Source organism: Xiphophorus hellerii, chromosome 12 (assembly GCF_003331165.1).
Source record: "Xiphophorus hellerii strain 12219 chromosome 12, Xiphophorus_hellerii-4.1, whole genome shotgun sequence".
Classification (NCBI taxonomy): domain Eukaryota; kingdom Metazoa; phylum Chordata; class Actinopteri; order Cyprinodontiformes; family Poeciliidae; genus Xiphophorus; species Xiphophorus hellerii.
This window is the reverse complement of record NC_045683.1, coordinates 949,858-973,689: the sequence shown is the minus strand read 5'-3', so window position 1 is coordinate 973,689 and position 23,832 is coordinate 949,858. Positions and strand designations below refer to the sequence as shown.

The window sequence follows — 23,832 nt, the reverse complement described above, 5'->3', positions numbered from 1 at the left end:
TTAGAAAAACAAGCAGCTGTTTTGCAGATAAACTTAAATTGATCTTTAAGGCAGCCATCTTTGTTTTTTGTGCTAATTGTGACATTTTGTGTAAATTTGTCCTGACTGTCTCAGTGCTGCCCTCTGGGCTGAACGGTGGTACTGCAGGTGGGTTTCTGTTGGTTCCAGCGGTCCAGCTGGGTTCATGTCTACATCACTCAGGCCCGGTTCAGGTGTAAAACCGTCTCACTCAAACACGCCCACTGGTGGCGGGTCAGGAGGTAGAATAGCGAGTATTGATCGATAGGAATAACAATAAACTTTATTTAAAAAGAGACAATGTGAAGCTCTAACAGATTAAAGCAGCTAATTCTCACCTGCAGTCTGACGTTCCCAGAGTTACTCATGTGGTTCATCAGCAGGTTTCCTCATAAAAGTCTCCAATAACGCAGAAAAACTCTAAATATGGCAACAAAGTCCATAAGTCCAGTCATCCTCACGTGGCCACGCCCCTCTGTGTCTCTTGACTCCGCCCACTTTGGTGGAATTGGTCTAAATGTGTCAGGGGGCGGGGCTAAGCAGGCAGGTTAGTTACTCTTTGAAGACTCAGATGTGAAGGTCTGAACCTACAGAACCAGAACCAACCACTGCAACATCAAATGGTTTATTACATCAACTCGACGCCATGGCAACCAAACCAGCTGCCGGTGTGAGGGTTCAGAGGATCGTCGTCCACCTGCTGGATGGAAACGGTAACTACAGGAGCTCAGCAGCCAATCAGCTGCTGCGGCTCAGCGCTGCCTCATCTGGGTCTGTCTCAGAGCGAAGACCTGCTGGGCCCAGTAGGAGGTCCAGTTCTGCTGCTCGCTCAGCTGGTTCCGTCTGTCAGCTTCAGAACGCGACACCTCCAAGTGGATCAGCTGCTCAAACCCCTGGCACACACACACACACGCACACACACACACACACACACCCCCCGTCAGTCAGTGCTTACTGTGTATGTGTGGGTGTGTGTGTGGGTGTGTGTGTGTGTGTGTGTGGCCACCTTTAACGCAGCATCTCTGCGCTCAATGACCGCTTCATGTTTCTGGCTGCTCTTCGCTGTACTGATGGGTGCTGTTGTCATGGTAACAGGAGATTTTGCTGACTCACTGGTCATTGGGAACAGGTGAGTGATACCTGGCCATGTCCTTAAACACACACATGAGCCCAGAGTTTACCGGGGAACGCCGTTCTGTCTGAATTATCAGGAGCGTCGCTTTACCAGCTTTTGATCGGCTCCTGAACATCTTCTGCCTCCGGGGATTCAGCTTCAGGCGGCTTCAATGGATCCGTTTCTGCAAGAACAGATCCATCAAAAACCCGACAAAACCAATAAAACCCTCTGTCAGCACACAGGACAACATGTGAGTGGACTGGTTCCAGGTAAGTGGACTGGTTCCAGGTGAGTGGACTGGTTCCAGGTGAACAGACTGGTTCCAGGTGAGTGGACTGGTTCCAGGTGAACAGACTGGTTCCAGGTGAACAGACTGGTTCCAGGTGAGTGGACTGGTTCCAGGTGAACAGACTGGTTCCAGGTGAGTGGACTGGTTCCAGGTGAACAGACTGGTTCCAGGTGAGTGGACTGGTTCCAGGTGAGTGGACTGGTTCCAGGTGAACAGACTGGTTCCAGGTGAGTGGACTGGTTCCAGGTGAGTGGGGGTTACCTGCGACTGGCAGCACCTCGTCCAGCAGGTGCAGCAGCTTCTCCGTCAGAGATGCCAGCAACGTCACAAACTGCTCGGCTCTCTCTCTCACACACTCCTGCATCACACACACAGTGAGCGTTGGGCTGCAGGTGTGGCAGCCTCCCTGGCTCCGCCCCCTCCTACCTGCAGCTCCAGGTGTGACCTGAGGATGGCGTCGTGCAGCTGCTGCTGCCGGCGCTCCTCCCTGCTCTCCAGCGTCTGCAGCTCGTCCTCCTTGAGGGACACCCGCAGCCGGCCCAGGTTGGACATCTGAGGACGGAGAGCAGCTTCAGGGTCCGTCCAGGTGGACCAGAGACTCAGACCGTCTCACCTTCTGGTCCTTGCCGGCCGCCAGCTCCTCCTCCAGCCTCTTCCTGAACACGCCCACCTCCTCTGTAAGCCACGCCCCCTGCTGGCCTACATGGTGGCTGATCAGGACCTCAGGCAGGGAGTCCAGCAGCTCCCTGAACACGGACAGCTGCTTCACCACCTCTGGGACAGGAGGACAGGTGAGACGTGGACAGGTAGGGTCCAACAGTGAGCAAACATCGTACCATCTTTGCTCGAAATCAGGAACTTCTTGGCCTGCTCCTGGTATCCCACCAGCCTCTTCTGTATGCCCTCAACCCATATGTCGGCCGACTCGGGCACCAGGCTGAAGGTGGAGACGCGCTTGGTGCTGTAGAAAACCTGAAGGGGAGAACACGCAGGTCACGGGCCAGATCGGACCGAGCAGCAGGTTCTGAGGTTCTGACCGTTACCCTGGCAGCTTCCAGCACGGTGTCGTTGGACCACCACAAGATGGTGTTCAGCGCCATGGCGAAGGACCTGGGAGAAGAGGAGCAACACGGAGACAATGAATCGGAGCCGGGTTTAACTCTACCGGTCCGTTCTGGACGAGTTGGGTCTGAAAAATGACTGCAGGCGGCGCTGTTGAGCTCTGGACAGTTAAAAATGTGGCTGAAGCTTTTCCAGAAACGTTACCTGGAGCTACAACCACAGCAGCTGAATCCGACCCAAATCCGACTGGTTGACCCTAAAAACATCCCATCAGTTATCAGTGGTCATCAGCGTCCTCCGTCTGCTGACCGTCTACTGACCGTCTGCTGACCGTCTACTGACCGTCTGCTGACTGTCTGCTGATTGTCTACTGACCGTCTACTGACCGTCTGCTGACCGTCTACTGACCGTCTACTGACCGTCTACTGACCGTCTGCTGACTGTCTGCTGATTGTCTACTGACCGTCTGCTGACCGTCTGCTGACCGTCTACTGACCGTCTACTGACCGTCTGCTGACCGTCTGCTGACCGTCTACTGACCGTCTACTGACCGTCTGCTGACTGTCTGCTGATTGTCTACTGACCGTCTACTGACCGTCTGCTGACCGTCTACTGACCGTCTGCCGACTATCTACTGACCGTCTGCACAACCAGGCAGCCATCTTTACTGCTGTAGAGCTCTTAGCTCTCTGAGGTTAGCGTGACGGTTAATGACTGAATTCTGGGAGGAGCCTGAACTCAACAGGATTTTTTCTTCTCTTATTCAGTGAAACTGGGATGAAAATGTTCCAGAACCTCTGACCACTGACCCGGTGGGACAGGATGGGAAATATTCAGACTTACTGTGAGCTCAGCTCCGGTTCCGGTTTGGTTCCAAAAATCTGATACTTCCTCTTGGTCCTCATGTCGGTGATGGCTTCTGATTTGTTGGGCCTGGAGCTCCTCCTCAGACTGAGACACACACAGCAGAACCAAACAGAACCTGAAGACCAGAACCGCCTGGGTGGCTGGTTCTGTTTACACAGTAATATTATAAAACCAAATGGGTCGGTAATTATAGTGACTTCAGTTTTCTGGATCTGGAAGAAACAAATCTTTCTGCTTTACAATTTATAAAAATTATAATTTCAGTTTAAAGAATGAATGATCAGCTCCGTTCTAAAAGTCTTTTAGTCTGAGAGCTACGTCATTAGAGAGCAAATATAAAGTTCTTATTGTGGAAAAATATTTGCTAAATCCAGAAAACAGGAGAAAATGTTGTGAAGCAAAGACGTCGGTCCTGAAGACAATCCATAGACCGACGGCCTGATGGTTCACACATTCAAACTAAATATGATCCAGTTTTTCTTCTTCACAGTAATTTTATGTGGCTTTACCCATAAATATTAAATCTATACAAGTTGAGATAAAAATAATTTTTGCTATCAATTGTTTGGTTTTAATTAAAAAACCATGAAATCTTCTGGCATTTCCATATAATTATACATATTTCATAAGAATTGCTTTCTGTGCTGCAGGACTTTTTGTTTTTCTGAAAAGGTTGATATTAAAATGTTCATGTTGGGATGTTTAGGAAATATTTATCCTGGAATGAAATATTCATAAACTGTAAATAAATATTTTGACTAATTGCTGTAAAAAATGTAAAAATAATTTATTTATATATGTATTTATTTTGTCTGCTTGTATGTTTGTGTTTATTTATCAATTATTATGATTTAAAACAGAATAAATAGTGACGGACGGGCCGGTCTCTGGTTCCATCAGAACCCGGGGTTCTGCTGGGGGCCCGTTGGGTCGGTGGGTGCCTACCTCTGTTTGCGGGTCGAGTTGGTGCTCCTCTGCTGCACGACGGAGCTCTGCTCTGCACACAGAAACCGTTTTACTGCCCATGAAACTCCTGAGCTGCTCAGCGTCTCACCAGAGACCTGATCCTAGACGCTCCAGCAGGGGGCGCCGTTTGCTGCTCACCTTCTACCGTTTTTGATTTCTGTTCCTGGACGAAGCAGAACCTGCCGGGTTCAGGAGGAGAAGAGCCATGACGTGTGTGAAGCTGCGCAGGCGGAGCTGCAGCTGCTCTACAAACCTGACGGTTGTTTCCTCACGCAGCTCCGTGGCGGACCGGCAGCGCCGCAGGCCGGCGCCTCGGACCTTGGTTCTGGACAGAGCAAAACTGTCCTGCAGCACCGAGTCCTGAACACACACACACACACACACCCACACACACACACACACACACACACACACACACTTGACCAAGCGCTCTGCCCTAAAGGACGGATCTAATTCAGGCAGACTGCCAGGTTTTCCTGTTCACACTCCTGCAGCAGCAAGTTGAGATACAAGACTTTGACTAGACCACTCAGAAAGATTTCATAAAGTCAGTCTGAGGTTTGGGTCAGTCAGAATTCATGGTTCCGTTAATCACTGTAAAGAGTCCCAGAGCATCACACCCCCACCACCGTGCTTGACAGCTGTTGGTTTTATTCCAGATGAAACTTGTCATGAAGTGTTGATGGACCAGAGACAGAGACAGAGGCAGCCGCCGAATCTGAAGATTTCATGAACGAATATGGAAAACAGACGTACAAAAATCAAAGAGAGCCACGGAAAAAAACAAAAATCCAAAAAACCTGCAAGGGCGGCACGAGGAAGAGACGGGAGGATCCGGGCAGTAATGACTGAAAAAGAGAAGCTTAAACACTGAGGAGGTTGAATGATGAACAAAAGACCTGGGCTGATGAGCTAACGGCTAGCAGGTGAGAGGAGAGGCAGCAACTTCCTGTTACTGTTATAAGATAAACAGGAAGTGCTCCTCTTCACCAGGGCTGCCCACTCCAAGGCACGTTTTGTATTTTTGTTTTTATTTATATTACTAAAACTATTTCATTGTTTTATTTTTATCTGTTATAAATAAACTAACAAACAGAAGCATAAACTGAGCCTAACATTTTAATAAAATAAGCAAAGCAGTCAGATTTCTGCAGATTCTGTAAATGATTGTAGATTTAAAACATTAAAAGGTTTTGTTCATTAAAAACAACAAACCATATCCTATGTTTTATCATCTTTTTCCAGATTTTTGTGTATTTTCAGTTATCTGGATTTGGTTCTGTTTATTAAATGCTTGTGCCTCGTCTGCATTTCAGTGAAAGTCTCTGAGTTTTTGTTCTCCTTTACTATTAAAATAAATTGAATTCAAAGCAAAAACCTGGATGAATACTTTGTGCTGCTTTTTCCATTTTATGATTTAAAATTATGAATTTTTTCAAAGGCCTGGTTTCAGAATAAACTGGATTCTAACACCGGATCCGTTTCCACCAGCTGAACCGACGAACCAGATTTAGGACATTCAGAGATCCCACAAAAACTCAAGGGCCACAAATCTGTTCTTTTAATTCTAGATCATTTTCTTTCCCACAGAAGAATAAAACTATAAATCCTCTTCTTTCTATATTCTCTGTTTTTTGTTGCTTAAATTCAAAGACAGAGAGATAATATAGGCAGTCTAGAAAAATTACAACATATTTTCTAAATTAGATATTTATCTAAACATATAGATAATATAAGACAATATGTGACATTTGTGTCTCTTTTTGCCTCTTCAGGCTGCAGAGCTGAAGTTACCTTCTTATAACCCAGGTAGCTGCAGCGCGACTTTATCTCCTCCTTCACCGACCAGAACGACCAGCAGATCTGATCCGGCGACGCCTGGAGAGAGACGGGAGGCAGAATCAACCAGAACCAGCAGCAGGTCTTCCCCATGTTTGAGCCGTAAAGGCCAGATGCTCAGGGCGCTAGGAGTCTAAGGGCGCTAGGAGTCTAAGGGCGCCAGGAGTCTCAGGGCGCCAGGAGTCTCAGGGCGCCGTAGCAAAGAACAAGAAAAAATTTATATTTTAACATTTTTTTAACTAATAGGTAATAAAATAATTTCCTAACAAAAAAATTCTGCACTAATTTAGCTGACAGCAGAAAATGCACAGCTTGAGGAGCCGCGCTCTGCTGATGAGTCCGAAAACATCAGGAAACATCAGGAAACATCAGAAAACATTAGAAAACATCAGGAAACATCAGGAAACATCAGAAAACATCAGAAAACATTAGAAAACATCAGGAAACATCAGGGCTAAACTGTCTGGTTCCAAAAGACAAACCACAGAGAAGAGGCGGAGCAAGAAAACTAATGTGATGAAACTGCATGTTGGTTCGGCTGCAGACTGCAGGTAGCAGCTAAGCTAACTAGCCAAACACAGAGCTAATCAGTACAAAGTCCTGCTGCATCACTCAGGCCTGAACCTCAGGACTCTGGTCAATGTGGCACGTTTTGTTAGCATTAGCTTCTAACTGTTCCAAAATATTAAAAATATGAAAAAAATTAAATATTCTGAATTTTAAAAAATCACTTGAGCTGAAAATAACCAGAAAACTAGAAGCTTTTCTTTTCAAACAGAAAATGTTTAAAATTCTTTTAATTTATGACGAATAACCAAAACAAACAGAAACAAAATTGGACTATTTTATTTGCTTGTCTTTTTTTTTTCTTGGCCTATTCTTTACTTTTAACTCGACTATTTTGGCCCATGAGACAAAAAGTTTGGACACCCAAAAGTTAAAGCTTTTAAACTGAAATACTGTGAATATCATAGAAACTCCAAGGTTATGATCCAATCTGTTTCCTTTATATCTACAAAAACAGGCCAACAGTGGATCACAGCAGCAGCCAAACACTGTGGGCCCCGGGGCAGGGGCGGAGCTTCAGGGGGGTCTGGGAGGGCCCCGGGCCCCCAGGGGTCAGCCGTACCTGGAGGTTGGTCGTCATCTCCCTCAGCTCCTGCAGCCGGCCGCTGAGCCCAGACTGCTGCAGGTTGCTGCTGGCCGCCTGCAGGACGTAAAGACGGTTAGAGGTGGACGGACACCAGGTGACAGGGACAGACGGGGGACAGAGGACAGAGGTCAGGGGACAGAGGACAGCCACCTCGGCCTTGATCTGGATCTGTGTCCTGCTGATGATCTTCTGGACCTCCTCAGTGAACAGCACCTCCGCCTGCAGGGAGGAGAACTTGTCGTCCAGCGGAGCCAGCACCTTGCGGAGCTGCAGAGGGACGGAGACGGTTGGACGTATGAGGACCGGCTGCAGGGGACACGGACTCCCTGAGGTCATGGACTCACCTGCAGCAGACTCTTGGACTCAAACACCTCCAGATCAGAGAAGATGGAGTCCTCAGTGGAACTGAGCCGCTTGATTTCCTCCTTCATCTTCTTCTGAAACACCTTCACCTCCTGGGGAGCGTAGTCTCCTCCTTCTTTGAACGTCCTGCAGGAGGAAGAGGAGGAGGATGAAGGTCTGTGCTCCTCCTGCTGCCTGAGCTGAAGCTGAAGCTGAAGCTACCTGAAGGACTTCTGCAGCTCTGCCGCTTTCTTCCTGGCCTCCTCCAGGAGGCCGCGGATCATCCGCTTGAAGTTGGTCTGGCACCGCAGGGTGTCCTCGGCATGCCGGTCCAGTTGCTCCTGCAGGGCGGCGCCAAAGACCTCCAGACTGACACACACAGGGCAGATCAGAGCCTCCAGCTGCAGGCCGGCGGCGGACGGCGGGTCAGGGCTTACCGTTTCCTGAACGGCAACAGGAGGACGATCTGGTGGTCTCTCTGTATGGAGGTCTGCAGCTCCTGGAGCGTCGTCTTATGGGAGGTCAAAAGGTCAAACAGCTCCAGGTTCTTCTTATGGATGGAGACCTGGAGATCGTGGAGCTCTCTCCTGCAGGAGGTCAGGATGTTCGAGACGTCCTCAGAGAAAGTGTCTACAAGCTGCCGGTGGAGCTGCAGCTCAACTACACACACACACACACACACACACACACACGCACACACGCACACACACACAGTTGAAGTCAACGTCAAGGGTTGCCACCCGTCCCGTATTGAACCGATGCTTAACTGTCCTAAAGAAACGCCTATCAAACACATCAACACTAAACAATAATGACCAAAATAAAACACAGGAAATATTAAGGTCAGCTAAATTCTCATGGCGGGAGCTAAAGGACCCCAGAACGCTACGGACCGACGCTGAACGTCACGGTTGCCTAGAGACGGACACTTCGCTGCCCGGCGAGCTGCTATCAACCCGATTCTTTTTAAAACGTCCTCGACCCGATTCTCTGTCCTTAGGACAGACTGCTGCAGGTTGCTGCAGGTTGCTGCCGGTTGCTGCAGGTTGCTGCAGGTTGCTGCCGGTTGCTGCAGGTTGCTGCAGGTTGCTGCAGGTTGCTGCCGGTTGCTGCAGGTTGCTGCAGGTTGCTGCCGGTTGCTGCAGGTTGCTGCAGGTTGCTGCAGGTTGCTGCCGGTTGCTGCAGGTTGCTGCAGTGCTAGACTCTAACTGCTTTTAAAAACACAGACGTGAGGAAAGAGGCTCAATAATGTCAGGGAGGATAAATAAAGGCCATTAGAAAATGTCGGTGGCGCCGTGTGCTGCTGTATGACTGGATCAGGAGGGGAACCGCAGACCCGTCAGAACCTACAGAACCTACAGAACCTACAGAACCTACAGAACCAGACATCAGCATCTCTTCATCCTCAATCATCTCCTGAGGTTGACATGGTAACAACATTTAACTAGGATTCGATTTCTTATTGTGCTTTAAGTCGACTGTTATGGTTTGATTATTTGCTTATTGAATAATAATATCAGCCAAAATAAACGGCCTTTTAAAGAACAAATCATACTAATAGAAACAATAAACGAAATATTTTCTCCTTTAAAAAGGTTCATTAGATCTTTCTGTATGTTTTATTTAGAAATATTGATATATTTTATGAATTCATTGTTCAGTGGTCATTTAATGTTCACTGTTATTTTATTATTGTTGTTTATCAGTTTGGATAATCTGACTTCCTACCAGTAAAAAAAAATCATGCTAACCAAAAATGCTCCAGCCACAGAGCTGCAGCCCAGGGGCGGATCTAGACGGGGGCCGAGAGGGAACCACCGAAATTACACTAAATAAATGTCTTGTGTTAATACTCAGGCGTGAATTATTCTAACCTTCATAATTTTACTTTAACATTAAATTAAACATTATACTGCTGAACTTTTATCTGCTGGACCTGCAGCCTGGATCTCTGGCTGATTATTATATGAAATATTTTCTCTGTTTTTGTCTCATTCTTTAACTGTTGCCATAAACAAACAGAATATCCTAGAAATTGTTCTAGAACCAGCCAAATCTAACTGCTTATTTCTATAGATATTCTGATGATAATCTTTAATATACCAGGAAGTTCCCATAACTTTGACACTTTTGGAGGTCAGAGGTCACATTATTAGATCAGGTGTTCTGATCAGTTACTCAGTACTTCAGTAGTTTACCAAATACTTTTTACACTTAATTCAACTTGTTTAAGGTGTGCTACTCTGATTGGAGGACAATTTTGGAATAACACACAGTTAAGGTTAATTAGGGTTAATTATAGTTAATTATAGTTAATTAGGGTCAATTTAAAGTGCAGAAATTTGCTTTTCAGTTAATTTGGACTATTATTACCTTATTGATTATTATGTTAATGTTACTCAGAATGTTGGTGTAAGCCACCCAGTGTGTGTGTGTGTGTGTGTCTTACCGAGCCGTGGCTCGTATATTTGGGTCCGGACGTATTCTGGTGTCAGCGAGAGTTCGTGCTCCAATCGAACCACTTCCTTCTTTTCCGTCACCATGGCAACAGCCGAGCCGAGAAGGTCTTTGAAGCTCTGCTCGATGTGGTCCAGAACCAGAATCCGGGTCCTGGACGATCAGACGGACAGGGTGAGATGGCTTGTCCCTGTGAGGACGTGAGTGGACAGACGGACGTCCACCTGGTCAGGGTGTGGCTGAGGAGCTCCACAGGAAACACGCTCAGGTGTGTTTCCTGAATGAAGTCAGGCAGGTCGGGGGCGGGGCATCTGAAGGCGGGGCCGGTGTAGACCACGCCCCCTGACGATGTAAAGTTGGTGGTGCTGCTGTTGTACAGTTGGCTCAGCGAGGACGCTGCCTGCACACACACACACACACACGCACACACACACACACACACACACACAGCTTACAGGTGCGTCAGAGTCGCTGATGTCACTGAGCTGAGCAGCCAATCAGCTTCACCTCGCTCAGGAACCTGAGGGTGCTGAAGGAGTAACCGGCTTCTCTGCTGATCAACTCGCTTCTCGGGTGGAACATCTCTGAGTGGGAGGACGATTCTGGAAAGACGGAGACGAGGTGAGGCAGGAACGGACCAGTCAAAGTCAGAGTCGGCCCAGTCAGACTGACCCTGGTCCAGTCCGGTTCTGATGGACGACACCGAGACGTTGGGCAAGTCCGCTAGACTCTGAGGAGGAAAAGGCCATGAGAGCAGGTCAGTGAGAGAAACCAGCCTGGATGTCGCCTGTGCGTTTCCGTGGTTACCGGTCTGTGTCGATGGCTGAGTCTGAAGAAGGAGCTGACGGCGTTACTGTAGGCGTACAGCTCCTCCATGAGGACGGCAGGGAGCTGGTCCAGGAGGTCGCACTGCTGGGACAGAGACGGCCTGCAGCTGGACGGGACAGAGACGGTCAGACACCTGGACGTCCTCACCGGACTGCAGCTGCCGTCCCACCCGTCAAACCCGTCCCACCCGTCAAACCCGTCAAACCCGTCCCACCCGTCAAACCCGCCCCACCCGTCCCACCTGTCCCGGATGTCCTTCAGCTGCTCCAGAACTTGGTCCAGACACAAGTCCAGAACCTCCTGTCTGCTCTCTTGACGCAGCGCCGCCAACACGGCGTCCACAGGCCCCATCATCCTCTGGGAAACAGCAAAGCATCATGGGAAGATGCCCACCACCCCTCCCCCTCACAGGTCAGGGGTCAGAGGTCAGAGGACTCACCTCCACCAGCAGCTGCTGCGTCTGCTTCACCAGCTGTCCCTGTGCCTCCAGCTCTTCTTCTCTCCTCTTCACTCGGCGGCAGTGTGTCTCCCATAGCAACGCTACGGCGCGCATCACCTCAGACACCCACCTGCTGACCCCGAGGACATGGCGGTCCACGCTGTCACGGCACTCCTGAGGACAGGGGACAGCTAGAGGACAGGTGGACAGACATGGGGACAGACAGAGGGAAGTTTGTGTGACCAACGTCTAAACCAGCCAATCGCTCTTCGTCGTCTCTCTGTTGTTGTCCAATCAGAGGGAGGAGCCGAGAGGACGCGATGTCCTCCACCTGCTGGTCAGACAGCTGCAGCGTCGACAGCGCCTCCTGCAGGAAGACGGCTGTAACTGACAGCAGGAACTTCTGGAAGGTTCTGTTGGAGTTCTGGTTCTGGTCGGTCAGATCTCACCTGGGAGCGCTGCGCCTCGGCCCGGTAACGCTGCCAGGTGTCTTCATAAAACCTCTGCAGCTGCTCTCGCATGTCGGCATGGAGACCAGCTGGAGACAGAGGACATGGGGACATGAGGACAGACGTGAGGACAGGAGGACGGACGTGAGGACATGAGGACAGACGTGAGGACATGAGGACAGACGTGAGGACAGGAGGACGGGCGTGAGGACAGGAGGACGGATGTGAGGACATGAGGACGGACGTGAGGACAGGAGGACGGACGTGAGGACAGGAGGGCGGACGTGAGGACATGAGGACAGACGTGAGGACAGGAGGACGGACGTGAGGACATGAGGACAGACGTGAGGACAGGAGGACGGACGTGAGGACATGAGGACGGACGTGAGGACATGAGGACAGACGTGAGGACAGGAGGACGGACGTGAGGACATGAGGACAGACGTGAGGACAGGAGGACGGACGTGAGGACATGAGGACAGACGTGAGGACAGGAGGACGGACGTGAGGACAGGAGGACGGACGTGAGGACATGAGGACAGACGTGAGGACAGGAGGACGGACGTGAGGACATGAGGACAGACGTGAGGACAGGAGGACGGACGTGAGGACAGGAGGACGGACGTGAGGACATGAGGACGGACGTGAGGACATGAGGACAGACGTGAGGACAGGAGGACGGACGTGAGGACATGAGGACAGACGTGAGGACAGGAGGACGGACGTGAGGACAGGAGGACGGACCCTGGACGTGTCCCCAACCCACCAATCTGCTGGTTGATGGCCGTCAGCTCATTGAACCAATTAGAAGCCAGAGCTACGGAGCAGGTGGGCGGGACCAGAGAGCTGGAACATGGAGGGAAGGAAGGTGATTGGTGGAGAGAGCAGGGGGCGGAGCCTGTGCTGAGAGACAGGAAGCAGCTTGGTACCAGATCTTGTAGATGACCTCGGAGCGCTGCTGGACCAGAACCTCTTGGTTCTGTTTCATCTGATCCGAGAACAGGTTCCGCTCCCCTTCCCTGCTGCTGCACACGGTTCTGGAACACAGATGGGCTGAACCAGAACCAGAGGCAGAACCAGGAGTACAACTGGTTCTGACCAAATCTGCTTCAGATCAGAACCAGAATCAGGACAACAATTAGTTCTGACCGCAGCGGGAACAGAACCCAGACCGGTTCTGACCAGTGGATCTTCTTATCATCTGTTAATAAAACCCAGTTAAAGCTCTGCAGCAGCTGGTTCTGATCGTCTCTGGACCCACCGGACTTTCGGACCTCCCCCTACCTCAGCTCCTCCAGCATCTCCTCCACCCGGCCTGTCCTCCAGTGGTCCAGACTCTCCTCCCAGTGAAGACGGAGAACCAACTCCTGCTGGAGGTTCTGGTCCTGCAGCAGCAGAACCAGCCGGGCCGAGCTGCGCTGGTTGGCCAGCAGAGACTGGTTCAACATCTGGAGGAGGAAGAGGAGGAGTGTGATGATGAAGTCAGAGGGGACGTGTGGGGACATGCGGACGTTACCATGGCCTTGGCGTGGATCAGTCGGTGGACATCGGGTGGAGACAGGAAGCCGATCTGCTCCAGGCGGAGGAGCTGCTTCTTCAGAATCTTTGTGATCTGCAGACGGATTAGAAGAAGAAGATTTTTTATTTTTTTATTTTTAACAAAACATTTATTATACAATAATCTAACAATACATTACATAATCAGGTCAAGGATACTAAAAAACACAATAAATAGTTACAATAACAGCTGGTTATATTTTCGTTCTCCCTGATTAGAAATGGTGGACAACACATTGTTAAAACCCCACAGTTCTAAAAAACCCTTCAAGTCCCCGGTGGCTCTGTGGAAACAAAACTCCAACTTCAACCTGGCCTTGATGTTAACCTTCCACAGAGCCGCCACGTCGAGTCCAGGTCCAGCCTGCATTTTGTCCCGTCCAGTCAAATAAATAGCCATCTTGGCTTCGGCTATTAAAAAATTTAAAAGCCGGGATTTAAAACTAGTGGATCGGCTGTAATGTACACCATTGATAAAAACAGAATTGGTAAAAACCACGCTAAAAAGGCTAAAAAGGCTAAAAAGGCTAAAAATGCTCGTTAAAAGATTTAAAAAGCCAGTTAACCGTACACAATCTATAAAAACGTGAAAAACACTCTCGGACAAACTACAAAAAGGACACTCGTTTAAAACCCCAGGACTGATGACCGATAAAAACGAGTTGGTGGCGATGGCGCCGTGAAGAATCCGCCACTGTAAATCACCAGTCCGTTTTTTTATCGGAGGTTTGTACCGAGTCCTCCACTGAGGTTTCTGACTTTTGAGTCTGTCGCTCCACACACTGATGTTTCTTTTGTTCAGGATTTTGACACAATATTTGTACAGTATTTTTGGCCCCGTTTTGCACAAGTCCAGTCCTTCGTCCGGACTTTGAAGTAGAGGACCACCGTCCTCTCCGAAATCCGGAATTATAAGCAGGTCCGGGAATGGGTCAGTCGGATCGGGCAGGCAGTCTTTTGTGGAGTGCAGCTGCAGGAGCCGCCTCTCCCCAGCCGCCATCTTTACCTTCACCCGGTCCATGAAGCGCTGTGTGAACCTGGCGGACCGGATCCCCAGCAGTGAGCCGACTCCCTGAATGTTCTTAAAATCCGGTCCAGCCACTCGCACCAACCGTCCCAGGGTCACCGTACTGGACCTGATCAGCGCCTCGGCAAGTCCTGGTGTGGCGCCGTCACGGACATCTAGTCGCGCTCTATACACTAGCGGTTCTTCTAAAAGCCAATGCAGAGAAATTTGCGTCCTTGATCTGTGCTGTTTAAAAAGAGCACATGATTTAAAAACACTTTGATAAAACTGAGGCAACCCTTTTAACTTTAAAAGACTAAAATCGGTTAAAAACAGAGCAGCATCCAGCCCCAGACAATTAACACGTCTGAGAATGCAGCTGGCCACATCTTTCCATACAGGAGATCCTGTCAGGTACTTCTGGAGGAACTGTAATCTAAAAGTAGCTGTTCTACTGGCCAGGTGGACAAGGCCCTGGCCCCCCTCCTCTCTCGATAAAAACAAAACAGACTGTGGCACCCAGTGTAGACCGTTCCAGAAGAAGTTGACCATCTCTGATTGGACCTTTGCCAGTAGGCCAGATGGTGGGTCTAACACAGCAAGTTTGTGCCACAATTGCGAAGCAACGAGGTTGTTTAAAACCAGCACTCTGCCCCGGTAGGACAGCTGTGAGTGCAGCCACTTCCATTTTGACACCTTGTTTTGTATTTTTTGTTCAATGTTTTCCCAGTTCTTACACACAGTAGTTTTATTGCCTAAAAACAAACCCAAATACTTAAAACCATCTTTCTTCCATAAAAGACCCTGAGGGAGAACTGGGAGCCCGTCGGGCCACTCGCCGACAGCCAGTGCTTCGCTTTTCCCCCAGTTCACCCTCGCAGCGGACAAAGTGGAAAACTTTTCCGTGATCTCGATTAAAATACTGACATCTCGCTGATCTTTAATAAAAACAACAACATCGTCAGCATAGGCAGATAAAACCACATTGTTTTTAAAACCAGGTAAAACCAGACCATAAACACTCGAGCGTATTTTCTGGAGGAGAGGTTCCAGGGAGAGTGCGTAGAGCATCCCGGAGAGCGCGCAGCCCTGTCGAACGCCTCTACACACCCTAAAAGGAGCACACAGGCTACCGTTGATCTTCAGCACACTCTCAATGTCACTGTACAGAACCTGGATCTGGGCAATAAGACCCTCGCTGAACCCGAACCTCCTCATGGTTTTCCAGAGGAAGCCATGTTCAACGCAGTCGAATTCCTTTTCTTGATCTAGTGAAATCAAGCCAGTCTGCAAACCCAATGAACCAGAGACCTCCAAAACATCCCAAATTAGGTAGATATTATCTACCATGGACCTGCTGGGGACGCAATAGGTCTGATCCTGGTGGATGACCTGCTCCATAGTCTTTCCCAGCCTCGTGGCCAAAGCCTTGGAGAGGATCTTATAGTCGGTGCAGAGGAGGGACACAGGGCGCCAGTTCTTCATGTCCTGCAGATTTCCCTTCTTGGGCAGCAAAGTGATAACTGCCCTGCGGCAGGACAAAGGGAGTGAACCAGTAAGCAGGCTCTCATTGTGAACATCGAGCAGGTCTTGGGCCAGAAGATCCCAGTAGACCTTGTAAAACTCCACAGTGAGCCCGTCAATGCCCGGGGACTTCTGGCCCTGCATGCTGAGGAGGGCTGTGTGGAGTTCTTGAAGCCCCAGGGGGCGCTCCAGGTCAGTGTTGGTCTCCTCGGAGACCTGAGGCAGCTCACTGCAGAACTCCCCGAACAGTTCCTCGTTCTCCTCATATTCACTGTTGAACAGAGAACTGTAAAACTCCACAGCCCTCCTCCTGATCTGCCCTGGTTCACTCAGTTGCTGCCCTGTGTCCGACAGAAGAGTGGATCTGCTTCCTCTGCCCGTGCTTCCTCTCCAAGCTAAAGAAGAAGCTAGAGGGAGCATCCATCTCCGTGATGTTCTGGACCCGGGACCTGACCAATGCGCCTTGGACTTTATTCTCCAGCAGGTTTGCTAAAACTAGCCTTTTTGATCTGAGAGCTTCAATGTGCTCTCGATTTCCTGTGGATTCACTAAGTTGTTCTAATTCCACGATGTTCATCTCCAGATCTCTAATAGATCCGGTAATGTCACGGGTAACATTGAGAGTGTGCTGCTGACTCAGCAGTTTTATCTGAACTTTGCCATGGTCCCACCACTGTCTCAGGCAAGTAAAATCAGCCTTTCTCTGTCTAAAACCTGTCCAAAAATAACCTAAAATCTCCTTAAAACCCTGATCATAAGTTAAAGCTGAGTTAAAATGCCAGTAAGCGCTCCTAGGTAAAATGTTTCTGATAAAAACATTACCTGAAAGCAACGAGTGATCGGTAAAAGCCACCGGTAAAATCTGGCATGTTTTAAACACATTAAAATGGTGTTTAAAACAATAAAAACGATCAAGTCGAGCTAAAGAGATTCGGTTTTCCTTAATGTGGGACCATGTGTGCTGCCTGGAGCCTGTTCATCCTCCTCCATACGTCCACCAGGCCGTGAGACGAGACCAGCTGACCCAGAGCATGTTGGGCTGCTGGATGCGGCTCTGCATGATTACGATCTAAAAACTCGTTTTCTGTACAATTAAAATTCCCGCCTATAAAAACATAATCCTCAGACCCACAATCACCCAACCTTTCCCTAATTTGTTCAAAAAAACGCTTTTTCTCTGCATTGGTGATGGGAGCATAAATATTAATAAAAACCAGACTAAAATGATCAAACTTTGTTTTAACTAAAAGACACCTCCCCTGAACGACATGTTCCACTTCTATTGAGTTTGGGGTGAAAGCTTTGGAGAACAGAAAGCCCACCCCTGCACTCTGGGAGGCACCGTGGCTTAAAATGACCTCCCCCCTCCACTCTCTGCCCCAGTCTGTTTCAATTAAATGATCGCTGTGAGTTTCCTGTAAATAAATAACATCAATTCTCTTTTGGTTCAGTGTTTGGTAAATTAAAGCACGTTTCTCAGCTTCCCTCGCCCCGTTAAGATTCAAAGATGCTATTTTAAAAGAATCCATGTTGAGTAAGAAGCTAAAACCAACACACCAAAAAACTATAAAAAATAAAAATAATAAAATGTTACTGTGCATCATTTTGATCAGAGTTGTTTCCTGACTTTGGACATTATTTTCTTCAACCTAAAAACTTCCTGATCTGATAACCCTGATGCTTCTTTGTTCCTAATGTGATGCCTTGCTGAGAAATAAAAACATCTTAAATTAGGAAAATAGCTTTTGATTTTTACTCCCCTAAAACCTTTAGTTTGTTCTAAAAAGGTTCTAAAAGATTCTGCAGGGTACCTTGGTTCTTTAAGACCAGATTGTGACACGGATGCTTCACTTGTGTCAGAGAACCAGCTCTCAGCGTCGCTGCTGTCTGATACCTCCTTCCTCTCAGTAACCAGCTTGCTGACCAGCTTGCTGGCCTGCACAGCAGCCACCACATTTTTTCTCTTACTGCGCCTCTTTATCGGGGCAGAAGCTTCCAGCTCCATCTCCTCCTCTGCCTCACCTGTCTCTCCCTCCACTCCAGCTCCAAAAACCGACTCCACACTGTTCTTTCATTCTGTCCACCTACCTCCACCTCTCCTGTCCCTCCCTGATCTCCACACACTAACTGCTCCTCACTGTCCTTCACCTCCTCCTGCTCTCCCTGCACACCACCGTGCGCCCCTCCTTTCCCACACACACACTCATCCCACTGTCCACCACTGACACCTCAACAATACCGTCTGCTGGTTCTTCTGCAGCGGGTTCCTCCGCCGCCGCCGCGGGTTCCTCCACAGCAGCAGCGGGTTCCTCCTCTGCCCTATCCTCACCAGGTGAGGCCCCCTCCTGTTCAGCAGCAGCGGGCTGCTGCTTCGCCGCACCCGGCACAGCCGGGTCGGCCCTCTTAGGACACATTTTTATGATGTGGCCCTCCTGACCACAACCAAAACACCGCATATTAGAAGACGTTGCAAACAGAACATAATCAAAATCATCAATCCTCACATGAAACCGTAAATTGAGCTCCTCATCTTTACGGTTTAAAATCATAAACAGTTGTCTCCTATGAGACACAACGTGTTTAAGCAAAGGCGATTTGCATCCCGTCAGAACTTTTTTAAGTGGTGACACCACCTTACCGTGCCTTGACAGTTCTTTAATCAAAAACTCATCGCTGATAAACGGTGGCACGTTAGACAAAGTTACTTGCCAAAACAAATCCCCTACGGAAACGCCCTCCTCCACCAACTGTTGAGCCTGCTCAACCTTTTCAACAAACAACACCACCGCTCCATTCATCCGTGCTGCCGACCTAATATTCCCGTGCCCAATCACCTCACCCACAGCCAAACAAACTTCCTCCACGCTGCACGGAGAACCAGCACCCACCTTGATGCCGTTCTTCCGTGTCAGCGTGGAGAAAGACCCACCACCAACAACCACCATGGCGTCCTCAGACGCCGGCCTGACGGCCACACCCAAACCCACAAAAAACCCTTAAAACGTGACGAAACTAAACCGAAATTACAGATAAACAAGTAACACAAACACCCAGTGAAAAAACAGTAAGAAAAAACAGAGATAGAAAAGATACAATCACTCGCTCTCTCACTCTTCTTCCGCTCTTCCGCAAACACCCTCCTCTCACACGAAGAAGAAGAAGAATCTTCCATCAGCACCAAACCGCCACCTGATGGTCTGACTGAATGTCCAGTCAGCAACATCCTGTCTGGTTTCAGGCCAACATTCCTGTTGGGAAGGTTCCAGCTGCAGCTGCACAAACTACAAAACACGACCCATAGACCGGGCCGAGGAAATGGACCGGGCCGAGGACATGGACCGGGCCGAGGAAATGGACCGGGCCGAGGAAATGGACAGGGGGACGTAGAGCGGTTGGTGTCGGATTGGTACCATGGCGGTTCAGAGGATGTTTTTATTTGTTTCATTTATTAATTATAAATCAATTATTCTATTTTCTGCTTGTTTATCTGTTTTATTGAATCTCCATTGATTAATTATCACCATGTTTTATCTTTTTAATGTTTCCTCCCCTGCACAAGCAGCGGCTGCAGCCGGGTATCGTTGGCTCCCCCTTGTGGAGGAGACCTCACCTGCAGGTCACACAGGAACTGATCACCTGAAACCATGAACTCTGACCTCCAGGCTCCTGCCGTCGTCACAGGTCTTCAGCTTCTGCTGCATCTCTGAAACCCGGCTCTTCTTCTGCCTCATCTCCCCATCCGCCTCCTCCCAGAGGCTGCGCAGGCCCTGACACACACACACAGACACGCACACGCACACACACACACACACACGCACATTACCAATAATGATCCAAGCTTTTCCTGGTCCAAACATCTGAACCTGCTGAGATTAATCAGCTTCTCTACACAAGAAGTCAGATGATGGACAATGGACCAGCGATGGACCAGTGGACCAGTGATGGACCAGTGATGGACCAGTGGACCAGTGATGGACCAGTGCACCAGTGATGGACCAGTGATGGACCAGTGGTGGACCAGTGATGGACCAGTGATGGACCAGTGATGGACCAGTGGACCAGTGATGGACCAGTGCACCAGTGATGGACCAGTGATGGACCAGTGATGGACCAGTGGACCAGTGATGGACCAGTGCACCAGTGATGGACCAGTGGTGGACCAGTGATGGACCAGTGATGGACCAGTGATGGACCAGTGGATCAGTGGTGGACCAGTGATGGACCAGTGGTGGACCAGTGGACCAGTGATGGACCAGTGGACCAGTGATGGACCAGTGATGGACCAGTGGATCAGTGGTGGACCAGTGATGGACCAGTGCTGGACCAGTGGACCAGTGATGGACCAGTGGATCAGTGGTGGACCAGTGATGGACCAGTGGACCAGTGGTGGACTAGTGATGGACCAGTGGTGGACCAGTGATGGACCAGTGGACCAGTGGTGGACCAGTGATGGACCAGTGGACCAGTGATGGACCAGTGGACCAGTGATGGACCAGTGATGGACCAGTGGACCAGTGATGGACTAGTGATGGACCAGTGGTGGACCAGTGATGGACCAGTGGACCAGTGGTGGACCAGTGATGGACCAGTGGACCAGTGATGGACCAGTGGACCAGTGGTGGACCAGTGATGGACCAGTGGACCAGTGATGGACTAGTGATGGACCAGTGGTGGACCAGTGGACCAGTGGTGGACCAGTGATGGACCAGTGGACCAGTGATGGACCAGTGGACCAGTGGTGGACCAGTGGTGGACCAGTGGTGGACCAGTGGACCAGTGATGGACCAGTGGATCAGTGGTGGACCAGTGATGGACCAGTGGTGGACCAGTGATGGACCAGTGGACCAGTGATGGACTAGTGATGGACCAGTGGTGGACCAGTGATGGACCAGTGGACCAGTGGTGGACCAGTGATGGACCAGTGGACCAGTGATGGACCTGTGGTGGACCAGTGATGGACCAGTGATGGACCAGTGGTGGACCAGTGGTGGACCAGTGGACCAGTGATGGACCAGTGGTGGACCAGTGATGGACCAGTGGTGGACCAGTGGTGGACCAGTGGTGGACCAGTGGACCAGTGATGGACCAGTGGTGGACCAGTGATGGACCAGTGATGGACCAGTGGTGGACCAGTGGTGGACCAGTGGACCAGTGATGGACCAGTGGTGGACCAGTGATGGACCAGTGGTGGACCAGTGATGGACCAGTGGTGGACCAGTGGACCAGTGGTGGACCAGTGGTGGACCAGTGGATCCAGTGATGGACCAGTGGTGGACCAGTGGACCAGTGATGGACCTATGGTGGACCAGTGATGGACCAGTGATGGACCAGTGGTGGACCAGTGGTGGACCAGTGGACCAGTGATGGACCAGTGATGGACCAGTGGTGGACCAGTGGACCCAGTCTGGTCCCAGCCTAATGCCTCTGACGTGTCATTGGGCTGTTTGACCAGCAGGGGACACCAGGTTCCTGTGAGACAGGCTGCAGTGGGACATGTCCCGGAGGACAGGAGTCCTTCAGTGTGGCTCAGTGTTCACACCTGCAGACTGACTGGCTGCTGTCCAATCCTGTCCTTCAGGATGTCCAATCTGAGGTCCACCTCCTCCAGAGAGGACACCAGCTGCTCACAGATGGACCTCACCTCCAGCTCACACACCTGGCAGAGAGACGCCATCAGTTCCCCCATCATTTATGCCATCCAGCCACCTGGTTGTCATGGTGATGACGCAGCTACCTGGGACAGGTGGTGCAGCTCCGCCTCCTGCTGCCTCAGAGCTTCATCATGCTTCTTCATCCTCCTCTTCGTCAGTTTGTCAATGATCCCGAAGCTGGACCCGTCGATGGCTGAGGATCAGAACCGTGATCAGAAACTAATCAAACTCCAGAAGTCCTGCTGATAATATTCATTTTTCAGTTTTTAATCTAAAACTGTGAACAGAAATGAGTCAAAAATACTGAAAGCTGAAAGAATCGATCAGAAATCTGACCCACCGTTTGGTTTCTCTTTCTTCCTCACGTCCTTTAATCTCTGAACAATAACTAGAAAACTTCTGAAGAAATTTAAAGGGGCCTGTCAAAGTGTGCCCGTCGGTTGGACCCAGCATTCTGATGCTAAAAATTAGCATCAATGCTAAAGTAAGCTATACTGTGGTCAATAGCGTGTGGAGAGTCTCACACGTTGACTAACATGGATTTACTCCACTCAGTATGCAAATGTTGTTGTGTAAGCTAAAATTAGCCAAAATGCTAATGTTAGCCTAAATGTTGTCAGCAGCATATGGGGCATCACTAGTTTGTGGTCTTAGCTTGACTTGCTCCATTTAGTGGGCTAAACAAAGGCAATAAATAAAAAAATAGCTAAAATGCTTATTTTAGGGAAAATGCTAATGCTAATGCTAATGCACTGTCCTGCTCCACAAGGCAGTGCATTGGTGGGATGTAGTGCCCTGCTAATGTTAGCTCAGATGCTACTTTTAGTGCGTGGGTTGTCGCTAGCGTGTTGACGCTACCAGAGAATGTCTTCTATCACAAGCCTGGAGTCTTTGTTCATTTGGCAGTTTAATATGTAGAAAGTAGGTAAGTAATGATGAGGCTTTTACTTTGAAATGTTCAGCAAACTTCATGCTAGAAAGCCACAATAATCTCATGTGCAACAGTGGCTGCGCTGGATTATTGCAGCCCAGAAATCAGAAGCAAGTCAGAAATCCACTCCGTCTCTCACTGCACTTTTCTTCAGTTACTCTCTGAGTTTCGTCAGTTGGACATTTTGCTGATTTTCTCTAATTACGTCGCCATTTTTATTCCAATAATACCCCGGATGCCGAGATGGAGCAGCATTAACGGTGACGGAAGACAAATGAAGAAATGAAGAGGAAGATCAGATCCTCCCTGCGGCGCTATGACGGCCCAAAGATGAAAGCAAAGCAGATTTATGTCATTCATAAATATCAAACCATCAACTGCTGGTACCGACCCAGACGGTCAGGAAGCCGGATGACGTCAGCGGAGCCATCGACAACATCAGACCTCTGCTGCCACCTGCTGGTGGAAGAAAGCAGGTGAGTTACACCTGGACACGTTTGTCTTGAGTGGGTGGGGGGGGGGGCGTGTGTGTGTGTGTGTGTGTGTGTGTGTGTGTGTGTGTGTGTGTGTGTGTGTGTGTGTGTGTGTGTGTGTGTGTGTGTGTCCACCTGCTGCTCTCAGGTGTCTTGCTGTACACCGGGGACAGGCTGCCTGTCCTCTGGACCCTCCGTCCTGCCAGCAGGGATCTGGACAGCTGCGCCTGGACCAGGAGACAGCGGGTGACTTCAGCAGCTCAGGTGGGACAGAAATGTCCTCCTGGAGCACAACTGAGACATCGGAGGGATCCGAACGGACCGGTTCTGGCCCAGACTCGGTTCGACCCACCTGTGCGTCGAACAGCTGCCGGTAAACCTTCCCGCCGGGAATCGCTCGGTTCCCACTCATCCTGCCGCCGGGTCCGGAGCCTCCAGCCGGGTCAGGGTCCCCGGACAGTCGGAGGAAGAAGATCCGGGGAAACGAGGCTGCTGGGCGTCGGTGTCGGTTCGTTTCTCTGGTTCTTGAATCTGTTTCTCTGTCCGTCGGTCCGGTTCTGTTTAACGGCTCTTTGTGGTTTATTGTCACTATGGCAACGCGGGACGTTGACGGACCCATGAAGGAGTCGTTTATTTTGGCTTCAAATATAATTATCGGCTATTTTAAACCTTCAAATGTCAACCTGAATATTTCATGCTCAGATCTGCAGCAACAGGCTGAGACCGTAATATGAAGTACAAATAAATCACTGAAATCGATCATTTTTTACAGTGGTGTCCAAACTTCCAACAATACCAAACTGAAACTATTCAAGGAGGCCACAATATTATTATTAAAAATAATTTTTACTTTGAGTATTAATT

At 49.5% G+C, this 23,832-nt stretch overlaps 1 protein-coding gene across 6 annotated transcripts; it reads right to left on the bottom strand.

The window, feature by feature from the left end:
- Nucleotides 1-278: 278 nt before the first annotated feature.
- ccdc180 (coiled-coil domain containing 180) lies at nt 279-23,832 on the bottom strand. Of its 6 annotated transcripts, none has more exons than XM_032577552.1 (37): nt 23,321-23,815; nt 23,104-23,195; nt 22,887-22,954; nt 21,648-21,757; nt 21,453-21,569; nt 19,570-19,680; nt 13,343-13,438; nt 13,111-13,274; nt 12,756-12,863; nt 12,593-12,672; nt 11,827-11,915; nt 11,625-11,744; nt 11,378-11,551; nt 11,180-11,295; nt 10,918-11,044; nt 10,783-10,840; nt 10,618-10,712; nt 10,335-10,510; nt 10,103-10,263; nt 8,091-8,313; nt 7,876-8,022; nt 7,656-7,800; nt 7,462-7,578; nt 7,288-7,365; nt 6,114-6,197; nt 4,573-4,679; nt 4,458-4,498; nt 4,299-4,350; nt 3,330-3,437; nt 2,468-2,534; nt 2,261-2,396; nt 2,038-2,198; nt 1,851-1,976; nt 1,686-1,782; nt 1,244-1,316; nt 1,025-1,169; nt 279-911 (listed from the first exon to the last, which is right to left on the bottom strand). In XM_032577552.1, exons 1-37 carry the CDS (start codon nt 23,585-23,587, stop codon nt 771-773), a joined length of 4,377 nt encoding a protein of 1,458 aa, XP_032433443.1. In that variant the 5' UTR covers nt 23,588-23,815; the 3' UTR covers nt 279-770. The 6 variants fall into 6 exon arrangements, 4 of the variants coding, with proteins under 4 accessions (XP_032433443.1, XP_032433444.1, XP_032433445.1 ...); XM_032577553.1 differs by having other exon boundaries at nt 22,887-22,951; XM_032577554.1 differs by lacking the exon at nt 7,288-7,365 and having other exon boundaries at nt 23,321-23,816.

Coding starts and splice junctions, on each gene's coding strand:
- ccdc180 (XM_032577552.1), bottom strand. CDS start 23,587: ATGGGTCCGTCAACGTCCCGCGTTGCCATAGTGACAATAAACCACAAA. Junction 19,681..21,452: donor AGCAGCCAGTCAGTCTGCAG/GTGTGAACACTG, acceptor TGTGTGTGTCAG/GGCCTGCGCAGCCTCTGGGA. Junction 2,199..2,260: donor CCTGATTTCGAGCAAAGATG/GTACGATGTTTG, acceptor CTCCTGTCCCAG/AGGTGGTGAAGCAGCTGTCC.